At 35.7% G+C, this 20,445-nt stretch overlaps 1 protein-coding gene across 4 annotated transcripts in view; it reads right to left on the bottom strand.

Annotated features, from left to right (window-relative positions):
* Positions 1-20,445, bottom strand: part of Chd1l (chromodomain helicase DNA binding protein 1 like) — a 93,587-nt gene that overhangs the window by 47,906 nt on the left and 25,236 nt on the right. For 3 of the 4 annotated variants that reach the window (XR_010049893.1, XR_010049894.1, XM_063256753.1), the window contains exons 7-10: positions 17,663-17,829; positions 15,663-15,814; positions 14,912-15,004; positions 8,852-8,948 (exon numbers count right to left, since the gene is read on the bottom strand). Coding sequence is in view for 2 of the 4 variants with exons in the window: in XM_063256753.1 (XP_063112823.1) it covers positions 8,852-8,948; positions 14,912-15,004; positions 15,663-15,814; positions 17,663-17,829 (509 nt within the window). In the remaining 2 variants the exon portion in view is untranslated. The remainder of the gene's footprint in view (positions 1-8,851; positions 8,949-14,911; positions 15,005-15,662; positions 15,815-17,662; positions 17,830-20,445) is intronic. The other variant, XM_063256762.1, reaches the window with a different exon arrangement.

Raw genomic sequence — 20,445 nt, 5'->3', positions numbered from 1 at the left:
TCAGCTGAATTTTCTGAAATGACAGTTAAAGTAACAAAACAGAATAATAAGTCTCATGACAGAAACAAAACAGAGATAATTAGAGATGATGACCACAATGAAGAAAACGAACAAATCTATAGGAGCTACAGATTAAAAAAAAAAAAAAACATAAAAAAGAAATGGAAACCATGAATAATAAACATGGAAGACCTGAATTATATAAAACAGATTCAGATGGACAGCCAGCAGATCAAAAGTTGTATTGAAAGTATACTAACCATGAATAATAAACATGGAAGACCTGAATTATATAAAACAGATTCAGATGGACAGCCAGCAGATCAAAAGTTGTATTGAAAGTATACTAAGTCGACTTCATGGAGAACATGGTGGATAGATTACAGCAGCTATGGAGGCTCTCAGAGAAACCCAGCTTAGAATCAAGGAATGGTGCGGTATGAGGAGTCCTAAGCAAGGGGAGATATACCCTGCCGACCCAGGAACAAACTAAGCTGAGAGAAACCAACTGGAAATGCAATCCCAGTGCTATAACTGGAACAGATAAAATCTCAGAGCCGAAGCTGGAACCCGCGCCTCTGGAAACCATGATTTCAATTTCCTGCCGCTGCTGCTGGACTGAATCAGCACGGCAGGGACAGAATACGAAAGCCCTGACAGCAGGAATCGCCGAACGGAGTTGAGAGCAGGAATGGTGGGGAGCCCTGCATCAACCTGCGGTGAGTGAGAGGAACGGGGACCCTTCCATAGACTAGAAGGCTCCAACAGAGGACATTCTGGAACCAGGCAGACTAGCTGGAACAGGACACTGCAGTGACTTTAGTTGCATATTCCCCTCTCAAGTGGGATTGGTGGGGAGCACTTGGCCTGGGTGATGCCATGGATTAAGACCCAACTGGCTAGCCCAAACCAGGTCCCAGCGCCTGGGGGTGTACCCTAGTAGTGAAGCCTTTAGTAGGTTGACCTGGAGGGGCGGGCCCAGCAGAGGCTGCCCAGGTCTGTGTCTCCCTCGTACACAGCAGTGGGCAGGAATACCTAGCCAGCGGATTCAAACTAACACTAACCAACAAAGAAAGAAACTGGGCCTCCTATATACACTTGTATGGAAGGAACAAAAATTATGGGAAGAGGGAGCAACAAGAAAGGGTCCTCAGTCCCCAATCCTGAGAACACTGATCCAGGAAAGGTTAATGCAAAGGAGAATGAGGACAGAAAACACGCAATGTCAGACACGGCACCAATAGACATAAAGCACTATCTCCAGAGCCTTACAGATGAGTTCAAAAGTGAAGTATTTAACCAAGTAAAGCAAGATATAAGTAGAATAGTTAGAGAAATGTTAAGCATCGCCCAACAAAAAACAGATGGTGGAATGGAAGAACAGAAAAAAAGGGGAGAATTGTTTGATGGAGAAAATAGAGAAAACGTAAAATACGTGAAGCAGGTTCAAAGAGATTATCAGGAAACTAAAAACTCCATTGAAAGCTGGCATAACAGCTTGAAAGAAACTAAGGATAGATTATCTGAACTGGAGGACAGACTTGTAATGTGGGAGCATGAAATGAAAAACTTCTTAAAAATAATAAGGAAACAAACAGCAATAATACAAAGGCTGGAAGATGATACGAGGATCTATAACTTAAGAATTACGAATGTAAAAGAAGAAGTAGGGACACAAACAAATGAACTACAAAGGCTATTCACAGAAATAATCCAGGAGAATTTCTCTAATTTAGCAAAAGGTAAAGATACTCAGATGTATGAGGCATACAGGACCCCAGCCACCTACAACCCAATATAATAATAATAATCAAAATTCCAGAAATCCAATATAAGAACAGAATATTAAAAGCCATCAGAGACAAGAAACAGATCATTTACAAAGGAACACCCATCAGAATTACAGCTGACTTCTTGGCACAAACCATCAAATCACAAAGAGCGTGGGGGAAAATAATTCAAGCTTTGAAAGATAATAACCTCCGGCCAAGATTGATTATGTCCTGCACAACTGTCCCTAGAAATTGATGGAAAAACAAGGTGCTTCCAGGATAAAGAGGAACTAGAAGAATTTGCAACCACCAATTCAACTCTACAGAGATACTGCAGGACATTCTAAAAAAGAAAAATACCAAGATTCCAGAAACAGTGGCAGAGAGGCTACAATGAATGGAGCAGAAAGCAAAATCAAGAAGACAAACTGACAACTAATGACAGAAAAAGAGCTCAACAGAAATGAGGCACAGAATGGATGGTAGGAACAGCTATTTTGGAGAAAACAAGACACCATAATAGCTAGTGCTGATTTAATATCATCTTGTTTTGAAGTCCCATCAAGCTTTTGTTCTGTCTCCATCAGTCTTAACATGTTGTATCTTATTGGATTTTATTATATGTGATAATATAAACAAAAACTTTTATAGACAAGGAGATTATACAGAAACCATTGTTCATTTTCTGTTAGTTGATTCTAAATACCCTGTAATACTGTCATTCTCTTGAATGGTTTTACATTGTCTTGATATGTTTGATGCTACAGTATACGAAGTTATACTCAAAGATTTCAAGGAAAGAGACACTATGGTAACTACTTTTATGTTGGATTATCTTGTGGTGAAACACTACTTTGCTTAAATGGTTATGTTTTGACCTGCGCTGTTTTGTTGTTATGTCCTCTTTTATCTCAATCTCTTTTCTTATTATTTACTTTTTCATTTTTATCCTTTTAATTAAGGGAAACATAAATAAAAAATAGCAGGATGTATTATAGTAACCCACTTTGATTTCCTATTAACTTGATTTGAAACCCTGTATTGCTCTCACCATCTTGTTTTGACTGATTTTCCTCTATTCTGTTTTGCTTGATAGTACCAAGTTCGAGAGTATAGGCAACAACTGTGAAGACAATAAGATTCATTATGACACCCATTCTGGTTTGACTATTATCTTCTTTTGAAGTCCTCTAAAGGTCTCCAATGTTTTGGTTTTATTGGGTTTGTTCTTTACTGTTTTGTTCAATTTTATTATAACTGATCATATAGGCAATTCTTTTTAAGATAGCAAGAGGAATTATGGTAACCATTGTTGATCACTTAGTATTTTGTTTTTACATTATGTATTATGCCCATCCTTTTGATTTGACTGACTCTGTCCTGTTATGTCACATTTGGTTTTATTCTCTTCCAAAAAAAGTAATAAGAACAGTGGGAGTAATAAAACTCAAAATGTGTAATTTCCATTGTACAAAAGAGAGGAAAAGAAAGTGCTCTAAATGATATAATTGTGTATATTTAAGTGTATAAGATAGATAACCATATTACTGAGTTTTGTTGGAGCACTGAACAAAACTGTTTGCAGTCTCACTGTTTGACTGTCCACTTTATATGCTTTAATTTTATAACAAACAACTGTTTCTAAGATGACAATATGTAATCTATTAACTAGTGATTTCCTACTGTTTATTTTTTCTGAAATTCTGTATAACTTGTACCCTTTTTCTGTTTTTTTTTTTCTTTTTGTCCTTAAATAAAATTAAAAAAAAAAAGAAAGTATACTAAGTCAACTCAACTAGTGTGAAGATAGAATACCAAATCTATAAGACAGGACTCTAGCTGGTGATTATCAAATGAAAGATCTCTTAAAAATAGCAAGGGACCACACAAAAAAATCAGTCCAGCACATGCCAGACAACACAAAGGAGAATAACATAAGAGTAATAAGAATCAATAAAGAATCAGAAGATAGCACAAAGGGCATAAAAAGTTATTCACAGAAATAACAGCAGAAAATTTTCCAACCATGGAAGAAGAATTTGACATACACATAAATGAGGCATATAGAACTCCACAGTCATAATCAGAAAAAAAAATACACCAAAGTATCTCTAATAATCAAGATTCCAGAAATTCAGCATAAAAGAATATTAAAAGCTGTTAGAAAACAGAAACAAATCATCTATAAAGGAAAATCCATCAGAATCACAGCAGATTTCTCAATTTAAATTCTTAAGTCAAGGAGAGCTGGGAGTGAAGTACTTCAAGCCCTAAAAAATAACAACTTCCAAACAAGATTGATGTATTCTGTAAAATCACGTTTCAAAACTGACAGAGAAGTAAGATACTTCCATGATAAAGAATAACTGAAGAAATTATGACCACCAAAGCAGTACTCCAAAAAGTTCTAAAGAACATTCTAAAAAAAGACAACAATTCCAAGAATCCCAATAGAATGCATCTATCAGGCAAGGTAAGCAATTAAATAAAAGGGAAGGAAATGGAATAAAGAGGAAAATAATATAACAAGGGTATGTCAATACCTATTACTTATACCCATCAATGTGAATGGTCTCAATTCACCAATCAAAAGAAACAGATTGGCAAAATGGATCAAGAAACAAAATCCAACAATATTCTGCAAATAAGAAACACAGTTAGCTCAAAAATAAATTCACAGACTGAATGTTAAAGGATGGAAAACAATACTCCATGCAACAAAAGCCTGGGAAAAAGCAGGGGTAGCTTTTCTATTTGCAGACAAAGTACATTTCAAGCCAAAACTGATCAGAAGAGAAAAAGAATGTCACTACATACTTGTTAAAGAGAACAATCCAAGAGGAAGAGGTAACAATCATAAAATACATGCACACTTAATTACATAAAACAAACACTAATGAATATGAAAACTCAGATAACCACTAATACAACTGTAATGAAGGATCTCAATACCCCACTGTCACAAATGGACAGATCAACTAGACCAAAAAATCAACAAATAAATATCAGGGCTGATACCTTTGTACAAATGGACTTCGTAGATTCTACAGAGTGTTCCACCCAACAGCAACATAATATACATTCTTTTCAGCAGCATCTAGGACTTTCTCCACATATAAACTCACAGCATATGGTTAAGTAAATGCAAAGAAATTCAAATCATCCCATGCATATTATCAGATCACAATACAATGAAATTGCAAGTCAATGGCAAAAGAAACCACAAAAAACTACATAAACAAATGGAACTTAAATAACACCCTCCTGAACCAATGGGTCACAGATGAAATTAAAGAAGAAATTAGACAGCTTCTACAATTAAGTAACACCAGTTCAATATACCAGATATATGATACACAAAGAAAGTGGTCCTATGAAGGAAATTAACAGCAGTTAATTTATCACATCACAAAAACAGAGTGAGCTCAAATAAATAAGCTAATGTTGAACCTCAAGTTTTTAGAAAAAAGCAAATGAAACTCAAAATATGTACAATGGAGAAAACTATAAGGAGCAGAGCAGAAATTAATGCAATGGCGACTAAGAAAACAATACAAAGAATTGATAAATAAAAGAGTTAGTTCTTTGAAAGTTTTAATGAAAGACACTTAGCCAAACTTAACAAAAAAAGAAAATACCCAAAATCAATGCAATTAGGAATGAAAAGGTTAAAATCATAATGAATCCTGCATAAATCCAGAAGATCATGAATACCCTCTTTGAGAATCTATATTCCAGTAAGATGGAAAGTGTAGAAGAAATGGACAAATTTCCAGATACACAAAAATCATTAAAGCTAAATCAAGAAGACACAAAAATTCTAAATAATCCAGTATCAGTCAAAGACATTCAAGAACTAAAAAAAAAAAAACTATCAAAAAAGAAAAGCCCAGGTTGTGACAGAGTCACTACTGAATTCTGCAAGAAGTTTACAGAAGATCCAATACCACTATTCATCAAGCTCTATTGAAATGGAAAGGGAAACTACTCCCAAAGTCATTCCTGGAAGCAAGCATTACCCTGATACCAAAATCAGAAAAGGATCCAACCAAAAATGAGAACCATAGGCCAATCTCCTTAATCAATATAAATATAAAAATCCTCAATAAGATATTGGACAAAGAGAATGCACAAAATTTCTATACTATGACAAACGGGATTCATCCCAGGGATACAGGGATAGTTCAACATATGCAAAGCAGTAAATGTAATACACCGTATCTACAGAGCCAAGAACAAAAACCACATTATCATCTCAACAGATCCAGGAAAAGAATGTGACAAAGTCCAATACCCATTTGTGATTTAAAAAAAAAAATACAGAATATTGGAATAGATACTCTTTATCTCATTCTGATAAAAGCCATCCATGACAAACCAACACCCAATATCATACTAAATGGACAAAAACCGAAAGTTTTCATTCTAAAGTCAGGAATAAGACAAGATGTCCACTATCACCATTCTTACACAATAGAATTCTGGAAACATTAGCCAGAGCAATTAGACAAAAGAAAGAAAGAAAATAAGGATAAGAAAGGAAACAGTTACATTATCATTATTTGCAGAGGACATAATACCCCACATAAAAGACTCCAAAAACTGTACTAAAAGACTTTTAGATTTAATAACCAAATTCAGACATAAACCTGGACACAAAATCAACTCTCAAAAATTAATAGCATTCCTGTACACAAACAACAAACTCATTGAGACAGAAATTTTAGGGAAACAACATCTTTCACAACAGCATTCAAACAAAAATGAAATACTTAGAAATCAACCTAATAAAGGAAGAAAAGGTGTTTACATTAAAAACTACAGTACTCTTTTAAAAAAAAGATTAAAGAGTATATCAGAAAATGGAAAGATTTCCCCGGTCTTGAATAGGTAGAATCAATCTAGTAAAAATGGTCATATTTCCAAAGCTGTTATAAGTATTTAATGCAATCCCAATCAAAACACCAATAGCATACCTCACAAAATTAAAGAAAACAATCCTCAAATTCATTCAGAATCAGAAGAGACCTAGAATAGCAAAAGTAATTCTGGGCAACAAAGGCAAGGCAGGGGTATCACAATCCCTTACCTGAAATTATACTACAAAGCTACAGTGATAAAAACAGCATGGTACTGGAAAAACACAGACTTGTGGATCAATGGAACACATTAGAAGATACAGACACATATATACAAACTTAGCCATCTTATCTTTGACACATGTTTCAAACATCTGCACTGGAAGAAAGATGGCTTCTTTAATAAACGGTACTGGAAAGCTTTCTGTAAGCTGAAGACTAAAACAAGACTCATATCTCTTACTGTGCACTAAACTAAAACTGAAATGGGTCAAAGATCTAAATATTAAAACAGAAACACTAAGTCAGCTATCAGGCAGAACTCTTGAAGACATATATATAGGCAAAAACTTTATGAACAAAAAACCCCAATCACATAGGAAGTATCACAAAGAATTACCAACAAGGATCTTGTCTTATTAAATAAACAGCTTTCGCAAAGCAAAAGAAAGCACTAACAGAAAAAAATTTTGTCAGCTGTATTGCAAAGGACTAATATCTACAATATATAAAGAACTCAAAAAAATCAGATTCCCCCTAAAATTAAAGACTAAATCCAAAAGTGGCACCTGAAATAGATACTTCTCAGATGCAGAAGTACAAATAACAAATAAATAAATGAAAAATGTTCAGCATCACTGATCATTCATAAAATGCAAATTAAAGCAACACTGAGATTCATCTCACTCCATAAAAAATGACTATTAGCAAGAAATCAATCAATAACAAATGCTGGCTGTGGGGAAAAAGAACATTTCTCCATGACTGGTGGGAGTGTAGACTGGTGCGACCACTGTGGAAGTCAGTGTGGAGATTCCTTAAAAAATTAGGTGTAGATGCTCCACTTAAGCAAGCCATTCCCCTTCTACATATCTTCATAAAAAGATTAAAAGCATCATATAATATACGATATATAAAAAAACCCATGTTTATTTCAAAGAACAGACACTGGGAAGTAGGAAGAACATATTCAAATGAGAAGAGGAACAAAGGAGGAAGGAGGGGAAGGTAAGGAAGAGAAAAAGGGAGAAAAACTTAAAAGGAAAAAATTAGAGGAAAAAAAGCTTTTGTAAATGGGGAGGGGAACAAAGGTAGAAGGGAGGGCAATGGAATGGGGAAGAAAAAGAATCAAGATAAAGGGCTGGGGATTTAGCTCAGTGGCATAAGCACCTGCCTTGCAAGCAGGCGGTTGTGAGTTCGATCCCTAGTACCGATAAAAAGTTAAAAAAAAAAAAAAGAATCAAGATAAATTCCCTATGATGACTGTGATCAATACTTATGACAAATATATACTACTAAAAAATAAAAAGTTTTAAAAAAAAACTAAATGGAGACATCCACCTAAATGAGTAAACAGGAACCTACCACGCTTCTCTCTCAAGTAGTTTAAACATAGCCCATTTTACTTGTTTAAGAACTGACCTCAGGGGGCTGGGGATTTAGCTCAGCGGCATAAGTGCCTGCCTTGCAAGCAGGCAGTCGTGAGTTCGATCCCTGGTACTGATAAAAAAATGAGAAAGACAAAAAAAAAAAAAAAAAAAGAACTGACCTCAGAGGAAATAAGAATATGCTTTGAAAGACCCAGTTAATCAATATAAAATGTGACTTGAAACCTTACTCAGGACAACTACTATTTGAGTGCTTACCCATTTTCATGCTTCAAGGTATATTTTCTCTTTTGTTCGATGAAAATCTATCATTCTGCAATAAACTCTACCTATACTCCTATGCCTATGTGTTTTGTGTGAAATCTTTAATCAAACACACAAGCCAGATGTGGTGGCATGTGTCTATAATCCCAGAACTTTTGGGGAGGGTGAGGCAAAAGGATTGTCAAAAGTCTGAAGCCAGCCTAGGCTACATAGTAAGCATGAAGTATATATTAAGACCCTCTCTCCAAAACACAAATAAAAAAAACATAAATAATCAAGGTGGGCTGCAGTTCCTTATGGTGTTAGGATCTCACCAAATTGGGAGTCGCCTCCCAGTAGCATTACCTACCTAGAATACAGGAATGCCAACAACTTATCCAGCAAGTAAAGCTTCCCACTTGCTTCAATCAGGTGATCTCCAACTTCAAAAGGTTCTGGCTCCACACCTGGGAAAGAAAGACCCCACTCACAGTAATGTGCCCCAATAAGGAAGTTGCCATGAGTAGAAAAGCCAACAGCTAGGTTATAGCAAGAGAGCCCAAGCTCCTTCTACTGGAAAATATGCCCAGGCTCATCATGTGTGCAGCATTTTATAGTTACTTTCTTGCGTGATAGTTTCAGTGCTGCCTAACACCAATCACACAGCAGAGTATACCCAAAAGCCTAACAGACATTTATCTAGGAACAAATCCACTCTTCAGGAAATTGAGGCACAGGATAATGCTAAAAGTAAAGAAAATCCCAAATTGAAATCTTCAGAATCTCTAGATAGTGGAAGACAGACTATACGGAATGGGCTCTGAGGATACAGAGTAGGGAGGAGAGGAGAAATAAAAAGATCAAGATGTATTTTATATATATACATATATATATTTCCCCTGATGAAGGTATTTATCATGTATCACAAACATATAAAGGGAGCCATTATCAGAACACACACTTAGATACACATACTAATGATTCCTAGGCAGCTAGGTTTACCTGTAAAGTTTCCTTTAAAATCTACATGTTTCTAATGTTCCCTTTTCCTTAAAAGAAAGTTTTCTAATGTGCATCTAATTAAGATTCAGTACAGCCAGTTGTGGTAGCACACACCTATAATCCCAGCACTGAGAAGGCTGAGGCAAGAGGATCACCTCAATTCAATCCAGCCTGGAGTACATAGTGAGTTCAAAGCAAGCCCAAACTACATGGTGAGGACCTGTCTTTTTTTTTTTTTTTTTCCTTTTTATCGGTACCAGGGATCAAACTCACGACTGCCTGCTTGCAAGGCAAGCGCTTATGCCGCTGAGCTAAATTCCCAGCCCCTAGAGAACCTGTCTTAAAAAAAAAAAAAAAAAAAAAAAGATGCTGTGCAATTTTTAGGGATTAAAGATGGCAGAGTAAAATCCAGCCACAAATCACTGACCCTAGGAACTGAGATACCTGGAAAACAACAATTAAACTAAGACAAAAAGATGTAGAGTTCCAGGAATCTACAAAGAGGGGATGAGATATCTGGAAATCACAGAGAAACTTAGACACTGAAGACAATGCCAAGAAAAGAATAAATCAGCCGGGAACACTAACCCCAACCTTCAGAGAGGAGAAGGAAGCCCTGTTTTCACAAAGACTAGCTAAGTCCAGAGAAGGTCTGAAGCCCAGTGATAAATAACAGATTGAACTGGCATTCTAGCCCCAAGCAAAGTTTATGGTGATTGTAAGCTTCAAATCGGAGGTGGGGTTACTCTGAAATTCTTCTGAGTGGCTAGGCTAGAGTGGGAAGAGAAATTTACTGCAACATTTGCCATTTTGGGGAGAGATAAGATCAAGATTTGGGGAAGGGGTTTACAGTTTAAGACTGAACTACTACAGGAATCAGAAGTCACAGAACAACTACACTTCAGGGTCTTTGGAGTCACACTCCTGCAGTGATGGAGGGAACAAAGTCACAGAGAAGGGGAGGCTAGACACACACCTCCTGAGAAGTTTACACAGCCACAAGCTTGGGTTGTGAAGGACACAAAAGTCCCACCCTCTGTAGTGAGACACCAAACAAACCATTAAACAAATAGATTTAACAGATATCTACATTGTATTATTTCACAACAGAATATTTTTCTCACCAGCACATGAAAATTTTTCTAAAACTAATCCCTATCTTAGATACAAAGCATGCTTAAATAAATACAAAAGAATTAAAATAATCCCCTCTACAGTACTGAATCACAGCAGAATTAAAGACAGAAATCGACAGAAAAAGGAAATGACAGATGCTATGCAAGCACAAGAGGTTGATTAATGCATTGTTGGGTAAACAGTGGATCACAGAAGAAATCTGGGAATAAAAATTTCCTAGAATCAAATACCAAATCTATGGGACAAAATGAAAGCAGCTATATGAGAGAAGGTTATAGCTGTGACTATATAAGTCAAGACAACAGACTAATCCCAAATAAATAACCTAATGATATTTCTCAAGGTTCTAGAAAACAGTAACAATCCAAACTCCAAACTAAAAGATCATGGTAGAAATTAATGAAATTGAGAATAAAAAAAGCAATACAATGAATCAGGGTTGGTTCTCTGAAAGATTAAATAAGATTGATGAACCTCTAGCCTAATTACCCCCCAAAAAGCAAAGAAAAACCCTTTATCAATGTATTACAAATGAAAAAAGGTGAAATCATAACTGATCCTACCAAAATATAAAGGATTATAAGAAATTATCACAAAATACTATATACAAAAAACTGAAGAATGTAGAAGAAATGGAAAAATTCCTAGAAACATGTAAGTTACCAAAATTAAACCAAGAGGACATTAAAACTATTAACAGACTAATGAAAGGAAATGAAATAGGGGAAGCAATAAAAACTATGAACAAAAAAAAAAAAAAAAAAAAAAAAAAAAGCCAAGGTCCCAAGGATTCACCATAGAATTCTATCAAAACTTCAGGAAAGATATAACACCAATACTTCTCAAACTCATCTAGGAGATTGAAAGGGAAGAAGATTGCCAAACTCATTCCTGGAAGTCAGTATTACTCTAACACTGAAGCTGTCTAACAAAAAAAAGAAAACCACAGACCAATATCCTTAAAAAACATAGAGGCAAAAATTCTCAACAAGATACTGCCACACAGAATGCACTAAAAAACAAACTAACAGATCACTAAAAAGATCACACAGCATGACCAAGCTGGGCTTATCCTGGGGATGCAAGTATGGTTCAAAATATATAAACTGTAAATGTATCACATAAACAAAAGGAAAGACAAAAAGCACAGAGCATTTTAACAGATGTAGAAAAAGCATTCGACGAAATTCAACATTTATTCATGATAAAAAAAAAAAAAACTACACACACCTTGTTGAAAATACATAGAGGAACTTTATCTCAACCTGATAAAGCCATTTACAACAAATCCACAGCCAATATCACACTAAATGGGGAAAAATTGAGAGCATTCTCACCAAAATCAAAATCAGGAACAAGACAAAGGTGTCCAATCTTACCACATCTGTTCAACAGAGTACTTGAAATGAGCTAAGCAGTCAGGGTAGAAAAACAAACAAAAGGGATGCATATAAAAAAGGATGATATCATCCTTCATGTAGAAGACAAAATAAAAATCCTTTTGCCATGAAGACTCTGGAAACTAATAAGTTCAGCAGTGCAGCATGATTCCACCATGGAAAAAATTAGAAAAACAATCCAATTCACATGAGCTCAAAAAAAATTTTTTTAAATACCTAGAAATTAGTCTAACCAAAGAAGTGAAAAACCTCTACAATGAAAACTATAGTACTCTGACAAAAGATCTAAGAGGACAGCACAAAATGGGAAGACATCCTCTGTTTCTGGATAAGCAGAACCAATACTATCAAAATGGCCACATTATCAACAACAATACATATAGTTAATGCAATGCCAATCAAAATACCAACAGCATTCCTCACAGAACTAGCAAAAACAATCCTTAAATTTATATGCAACCAGAAGAGACCTAGAATAGCAAAAGCAATCCTAGACAAGAGCAAAGCAGGAGGGATCACAATCCTTGACTGCAAGTTATACTACAAAGCTATAATAATAAAAACAGCATACTACTGTCACAAAAATAGACATGTGAATCAATGCAATAGGATTGAAGAACATACAATAGAAACAACTTCAGGCACACTTAGCCATCTGACCTGTAGGAAAGATAGTCTCTTTAACAAATGGTGCTGGGAAAGCTAGTTATACACATACAAAAGATCTGTATCTCTCACTTTGTAATGAAATCAATCAAAATAGATCAAAGTCCTAGATATTAAAATAGAAACACTGGATCTCTGGTAGATAAAATAGATAAAACTCTTGAAGACATAGGCAAGTACTCTCTGAACTGAACCCTTAACTATATAAGAATACCAAGAATCAACAAATGGTATTATAGCAAATTGAAAAGCTGTTACACAGCAAAAGGAATAATACATAGATTTGGAAAAGTTTTTTTGTCAGCTATTTCTCAGGGGACTATCTATCTACAATACATAAGAATTCAAAAAAATTTTTTTTCAAAAAATAAAAGACTCAGGGGCTGGGGATTTAGCTCAATGGCATAAGCGTCTGCCTTGCAAGTGTGCAGTCGTGAGTTTGATCCCTGGTACCAATAAAAAAAAAGAATACATAAAAGAAAAATAAATAAAAAATAAAAGATCCTGTCAAACAACAGGGAAATGAAATGAAGAGATACTTCTCAAAAGTAGAAGTACAAATGGTTACCGACTATTATCTTACTGAAAAAATGTTTATCTTTGTCATTAGAGAAATGCAAATCAAAACACTGAAATTCTATCCTACTGCAGAAATAATGAGCATCATCAAGAAATCGCACACCTGTAATCTTTCCACTTGGGATGTTGAGGCATGGGGTCTATTGTGAGTCTGAGGCCCCCACAGGTTACAGATGAGTCTAAAGACAGCCTGAATTACAGAAAGACTTGTGAAAGAAAGAAGAAAAGATAAGATTAAAAAAACAAATGCTGGCAGGGTTGTGAGATAAAAGGAACTCTACTATATTGTTGACAGGAATACAAATTAATACAACCACTATGGAAATCAGTATTGAGATTCCTCAAATAGAAATTCCATTTGATGAAGTTATACTTCTTGTAGGTATCTTCCCTGACAGTTAAAGACACCATAGTAATAGATGCACAGTCATGTTTATAGCAGCACAATTCACAATAGCTAAATCTTGGAAGCAGTCTCTTTTTCCATCAATGGACTGATTAAAAAACACACACACAAAATGGAGTACTACTCAGCCACAGAAAGCTAAATTTGAGTCATTTGTAGGCAAATAGATTTATTTATAAACAACAATGTGAAGTGAAATAAATCAGACACATACTGTAGTTTCTCTTATATGAGCAGTCTAGTGTATTAATAATTAAAGAACAAAATAAAAGAAGACAAGAGGCAGACAGACAGTGTAGATATTAGAAGGGGATCTAGGTATGGGTAGGAGACAGGAAGGGGAAAGAAATAAAATAGGCCAAGATATGATAGGTATGCATACTAATACCACACAATTAATGTATGTATAATATACAGCAAACATACTAATCAAAAAAAGAGAGAAAAATAAACTAAGATTAATGTTCAAATCTATCTTACACAACCATCCAAAAAAGATTCTGTGCGTATTTTAAATAATTCATAGCACTATTGACAAAGACACCCTTCAAGGGTCACAGCAAACCTTTGGCATTAATCCTGTCTATCTCTAAGGCCGCCATGCCCTGCTCTAAACCAGTGCTGATAGGGAAATTTACAGAAGTTGGTAAGATGAAGAGGAAGCAGCAAAGGACATTGAGAAGGAACAGATGTGGACAGGAAAAACAAGAGAAAGTGCTACCCTAGCACCTGAATACAGGAAATATTTCCAGGAAGAAGTGACCAACTATGTCAAAGGTTTCTGAGAAGCTAACTAAAATGAACCAGGAAACAAGAAGCAACATAGTGGTCATGAGTGGTTCAAAAAAAGGGAAACATAATCATCAAGACATGATCAGGTAAATTCACCTTATGACCTATCATGTAAAATGATTAGCTTTGATCTCTAAAATTGTCACTATCATAAGACATAAAAGGCAAACATCAAAAGTTAAAGAATATTTATAAATTATAGGAGAATAAAGACGTGACAATTTCTATGACTTTTTCTGGATTAAAAAAAAAGAAAAGAAAAAGTCATAAGGACATTTGGGTGGCCTTTGAAGAAATCTATGAACAACATATTAGATTACATTAATATACAGAACATGAGAACCAAGTAGACAGTAAATTCAGATAAGTCTTTTGAAGAATTTTGCTATGATTTTGGCCACAGGAATATTAGTGACAAATAATGTGGAGAAAAAGAGCACTGTCTCACCATCAAACAAATACGGATGATCCACACATTTTCGAAGCTGAGACAAAATGTTCTGAAGTTTAACTTTCTTTGCCATCTCATTTTCAAATGCATCTGAAATTTTAAAGAGACAGAAAAATGGAAAATCAAACCAAAAAAAATTTCCACGAATAACCTTACTCATTTCACAGACTATCCCTCACATGTATGTTCACTACCCAAACTGCCATGAACTGCATTCAGAATTCACGGCACATTCATATGAAATATTCTTAGCCATCACTTTGTTTTGAAAAGGAAATCTAAACTATAAATTAAACTAAGGATACTTTGATATTCCTTTTGCAAAATTTCCCTCTTTAACTTTATGGAATCAAAAGACGAGACAAAACTGAAACAAACTCACAAACACTAAAATCAGACTGTCCCACACCTGTCCCCCCCTGCCCACTCCTAATTCCTCCCAGTGAATCTGATTCAGTGTTACTATCTGTTAAGCATCTGACAGGGTGGGAAACTAAAAATCACATCAGGAGCATTTGAAAGTATTTTAACTTACAGGCAATAAGGAAACCTGAGTGAGAGGAAACAGATTTTTCACTGCTGCCACACCTATCTGAGTCACAGAAAACAGACTCTCCTAGGTCTCACTGCAGCAGACCCAAGTGTCGAGCATGTTCAAAATGCAAAGTGAGTATGATCATACGACTCCACTCTGCATGAAAATCACATCCCCCTCTCGTCTCTAAATGGACAAGTGTGCTCCGATTACCTAGGTCTTTCATCAGAATAGCCTTGTAGTATTTTTTCTGCAATGGTGACATGCCATGGTATATCACTACTTCAGTCTTCTTGGGAAGCTCAGTAGCTACTTCAGCTTTCACTCGCCTCAACAGAAAAGGCTGCAGGAGTTTGTGTAGTTCACTTGCTACATAAGAAAAAAAAATAAGAGTGAGATAAAAGTATAACTGAGGTATTCAAATACCAGAGAATACATAGCAATCTATTTTTATTTCTCATTTTCATGCTAATTCTCATTCTAGATCACACAGAAATTTTTATAGTACATACAGATGCTCCTAGATGAGCTGTCTTTCTCTATAAATCCATCAGAGCTGAAAATCTAGGCTGATATTCCCCTAAAAAAATAAAAATACTCCCTTTAAAATAAAAAAAAAGTCAATTTACAACTGGAAAAAAACCCTCAAAGATGAAAGTGCATTTAATACATCTAACTTATCTAACATTATAGACTGGCCTGCTTAAAATGTGCATGGAACACTTACATTAATCTATAGTAGGGAAAAATAATTTAACATGAAGCTTGTTTATTAAAAAGTATTAAACATTCCATGTAATTTATTGAGTACCTGTCTCCAAACAACACCAGCAACACAGAACCCTGTGGAGTACCAGTTATTTACCCAAGTGATCACCTGGCTCACTGGGGACGGACTCACGACTGCCACCACCATCTCCAGGAGTATCTCACCCCATATCTAGCATCTAGCTTGGGAAAGATCAATTAGAATTAGAAAGAATTCCCTCTGAAATTGCTCCTGGCTCTTAACCCAAGAACCAAAAACACTCAAAGAATCTGATTCTTACTGATCATCTCATTTGCATGAAGCTGTTTTATTTCTAGGTTTTTGCATTAAACTCATTAGTGGCAAAACAGTTTAGAAACACAGAGCAAATAAATAATACAGTCACTATTTTAATAAGAGTTCAGTGAGGCTCAGGAAAACTAGGCAACTTTATCCAAGCTGAATGTAAATGTTTCCAGCAATCAAACTTGGCTCTTCTGATTTCAAATCCTTGTGTTCTTTCACCAAGTTTTCTGAACTTCAAAAACTAATCTGATTAGAGCTATACTATACATTGGATTGCCACATACAAATAATAAAAATACAAGTAACTAGTTAAATTTGAATTTCAGGTAAACAATGAGTAGTTTTGGAATATATGGCATCTTTACCTGGCAATTTTAAAAATGGGAATACTAAGAGTAGATTCCCTAGGTAATCTTTAGCCTATGAAGAGATTTTTGTCATAAGACAACCCTCCAAACTATACTTACTCAACACACATATAATCACTAGCCCACATGTGTGCCTTTGTTTTGAATTACCATCACAGGATAATATCATAGGGATATTCAGGTAACTCTACAAAACAGAGGGACAAAGGTACTGAAGAAGACGAGGGATGTGGCTCAGTGACAGAGCTCTTGCTTTGCGTGCATGAGGCCCTGGGTTGGATTCCCAGCACAAAAAAAAACAGAAAAGAAAAGGTACTAAAGAAAGCAGCTAGCTGCATGAATGGTAAAGTTTCCATCCTTCACTTTTATTTACCAGCTCACAGTTTTGGTTTCAGTAAAGTGTTAAAAAGAAACACCAGTAATGCAGAATGCTGAATAGCAGGTTGGAACTATAGTACCTATTGTATATCCTAGGAAGCAGTAAGGAAAATTGACAAAGTTTTACAGATATTACAAGTGGAATGGTCTACAAATCAGCAGGAATTTTCTACTTCTTTCAAAAATAAACCAACTATGTCCTAATGTAGAATCATATAATAATTAGTGAATAATTCCTTTATGGAGCGCACACAACTAGATACATGAAGGATCCAACACCTGCCTTACATCCTGGCTCTTTATCTTCCTGGAGGGTGTCTTCGATGATCAATTCTCTTTCTTTTTTATCTATAACTGCTATGCACCAGCACAGTTTCTGTGCTAAGACCTCTTGGAGGTTTTTAAAAGGGAACTTGCCTGATTTAGATTCTTTCTCAATATCCTGATAACGGTGAACAAAATCTTCCACCTGCTCCTTGCAAAAGAGATCAGGCTCCACAAAACTGAGGAGAGAGTAGAGCTCTTGGAGGCTATTCTGTACAGGAGTTCCAGTCAACAGGAGACTGAAGACCACTGAGAACTCAAATACATAAATAAACAAAAGTTAAAATCATGGGAAGCAAGACTGTTACCCATCCCAACCTTTATCCATACAAAAAGCAGTATGATTTAATGGAATGAGCAACGCACATGAAATCAAAAGGCTCAGGTCAAGTACAGCCTGATGTAGGAAGTAATATCTCTGTAGTTTCAACTCCAAGAAGGGGGTAATAATCCTGTGAAGACACTGTTATAACAATGTGAGCATAGGGGCTAGGGATTTAGCTCAGTGGCATAAGCGCCTGCCTTGCAAGCAGGCAGTCATGAGTTCGATCCCTGGTACCGATAAAAAGGAAAAAAAAAAAAAAAAAAAAAGAATGTGAGCGTAGAAGGGGTTCTGGGTTTGATTTCCATTATGAAAAGGGAAAGAGAAGGAGGAAGAAAGAAAAGGCAGAGAAGAGAGAGAAAAGAAAGGAGGAGGGTAGAGAGGAAGAAAAGAACGGGAAGGAAGGGAAAAAGGAAGGAAGGGAGGGATGAAGGAAGGAAGGAAGGGAGGAAGGAAGGGAGGGAGAAGAAGGGCACTTTGTAAACTCTAATGTATTACATGAGCAATACATTACTCATGTAACAATATGGTTATTGTTATTCAATCTATGTGGGGATTCAAACTACTGGTAAGTGCTATAAGCTATATACGGGAATTTGCTGAAGCATCAGAGACACTGTACATACTCATGGAGGCTAAGAAGCCAAAACTATAGCATCAAAGCTGAGACTCTTACTACAAACAAGAAATACGATCTACACTAAAAGAACATCCCTTTGTAAAACTTTATGTTCATCAGATATACGATATCAATATTTTTGATAGTTTCTGGACATTCTGCTATACATCCCAAAATGGAAAGCAATTCTTTCAACCTTCAGAAACAGATGAAAACATCAAGAATAAAGACTAATGAAGCAAAAGGTAAGGAAAAACAATAAAAACAAGTATTAGGTCAGGCAAGGGCAAACTCTAAACTGACATTAACACGTACTTATTCTATCAGAATAATATAGAAAAGTGGGAAAGCCTTATTTTATATAGGTAAATGATTTTAATTATAAAATATAGCATATAAGGATGCTTGTATACATAGACTACTTCTATACATACCATATTTTGACACTTAGAATAGTAAATATTTGGACGTTTAAAATATATATGCATGCAGAGCAGTATCTTGGTTCATGAACTTCATTTGCTTATGATTTGAGGGAAGATGGCCATATTTGTGTTTGTGTGGGAAAGATGGCTGCCGTTATATTTGTCATCCAATGTAGAATCTGTTGAATGCTTTTGAGAACCAAATGTTTTGCAAACACAAGCATTTGTGATCTAAGGTATACTTAAGTCTGAGTATATGCATGCACGGCAAGGCATATGGCAGCATGGACACATAACACTAAATTATTAACTCATTCACAACACAGCCCAATTCACATGTACTGCTGCTGGATGGCTTGAACCACCACTGGTACACACATGATTGTCCCAGTAGGCCACTTTTTATTAATTTTATCAGTAAAAACATCAATGAAAGTGATTAGATCTGTTTGCACCACCAGTCATGCATATACCACAGGTGGTTCAAGCTGACTGAAATGTGTTAATGAAGGAGTAGGATTATTGGTAAATGTTCATTTATTTTATTTTGGGGGTGGTCCTAAGATACTGATTTTGTAGTAAGAAAAGTGATCAATGAAACAAAGTAATCAATTAAATCTAATTTAATATTTTTGTAATCTCTCTTTTTCTTGCATCTTTCTAAAATGTTTATTCAAACTCTTCTTATTCTTGCCTTAACTGCTTGTTCAGCATTGTTCTCCAAGTTCTTCAACTATGGGAACAGGTAAAAGTCAAAATGTTTTTAATACCCAATTCACACTTTCATAGTATGTGCTCACCAAATAAGAGATGAAGTTATCAAAGACAGTGCAGTCACAATGGTAAACAATGTGGGTCACTACAATCCCATGACACAAATTAACTTTGCTGTTTCAAAGTAAAATCCATTTTGAGATCATATACTAGGAATAGAAATATACTAGGAATAGAAAAATTTTATGATGTGACTGTGTCCTCTCCAAATTCCAGATATTACCAATGTGATAATCTTAAGAGATAGAGCCTGAAGAAGTGATCAGGTGGAGCCTGGTGGTACAAGCCTGTTATCCACTACCCTAGAGGATTTCAAGTTCAAGTCCTGCCTGGAGAATTAAACAACATTGCCTTGGTTTCTTCTCTCTGGTTGCTGAGGCAAAATACTTGACACCCCAATTGACGGAAAGAATGGCTTATTTAGCTTACAGGGTTTTGTTTTGTTTCGTTTTGTTTTGTTTGAAGTTTCAATCCATATTCAATTGGCTCCAAAGCGGGTAGCATGGCTAAGGGGTAACCAGCATGGAGGCCTAAGTGACAAAAGCAAAAGGGGCAAAAGGGGAAAGCACATCTCCTTCCTTCCCTTATACTGTATGCCACCGGCTACCCACCCTGGGTGGGTACATCACTCATACCACCAACCCCAGCACTAGACAACAAGCGAATCACAAAGACTAGACTCAGTGCTTTTGAAAGCTCACCGCACATGACCACATGAGGCTCTGGGGGGAC

The sequence above is a fragment of the Cavia porcellus genome, unplaced genomic scaffold (assembly GCF_034190915.1).
Source record: "Cavia porcellus strain 051 isolate PalLab524CR breed Dunkin Hartley unplaced genomic scaffold, mCavPor4.1 scaffold_1, whole genome shotgun sequence".
Classification (NCBI taxonomy): domain Eukaryota; kingdom Metazoa; phylum Chordata; class Mammalia; order Rodentia; family Caviidae; genus Cavia; species Cavia porcellus.
The sequence above is the reverse complement of the archived record's forward strand: the minus strand, read 5'-3'. Positions and strand labels throughout refer to the sequence as shown.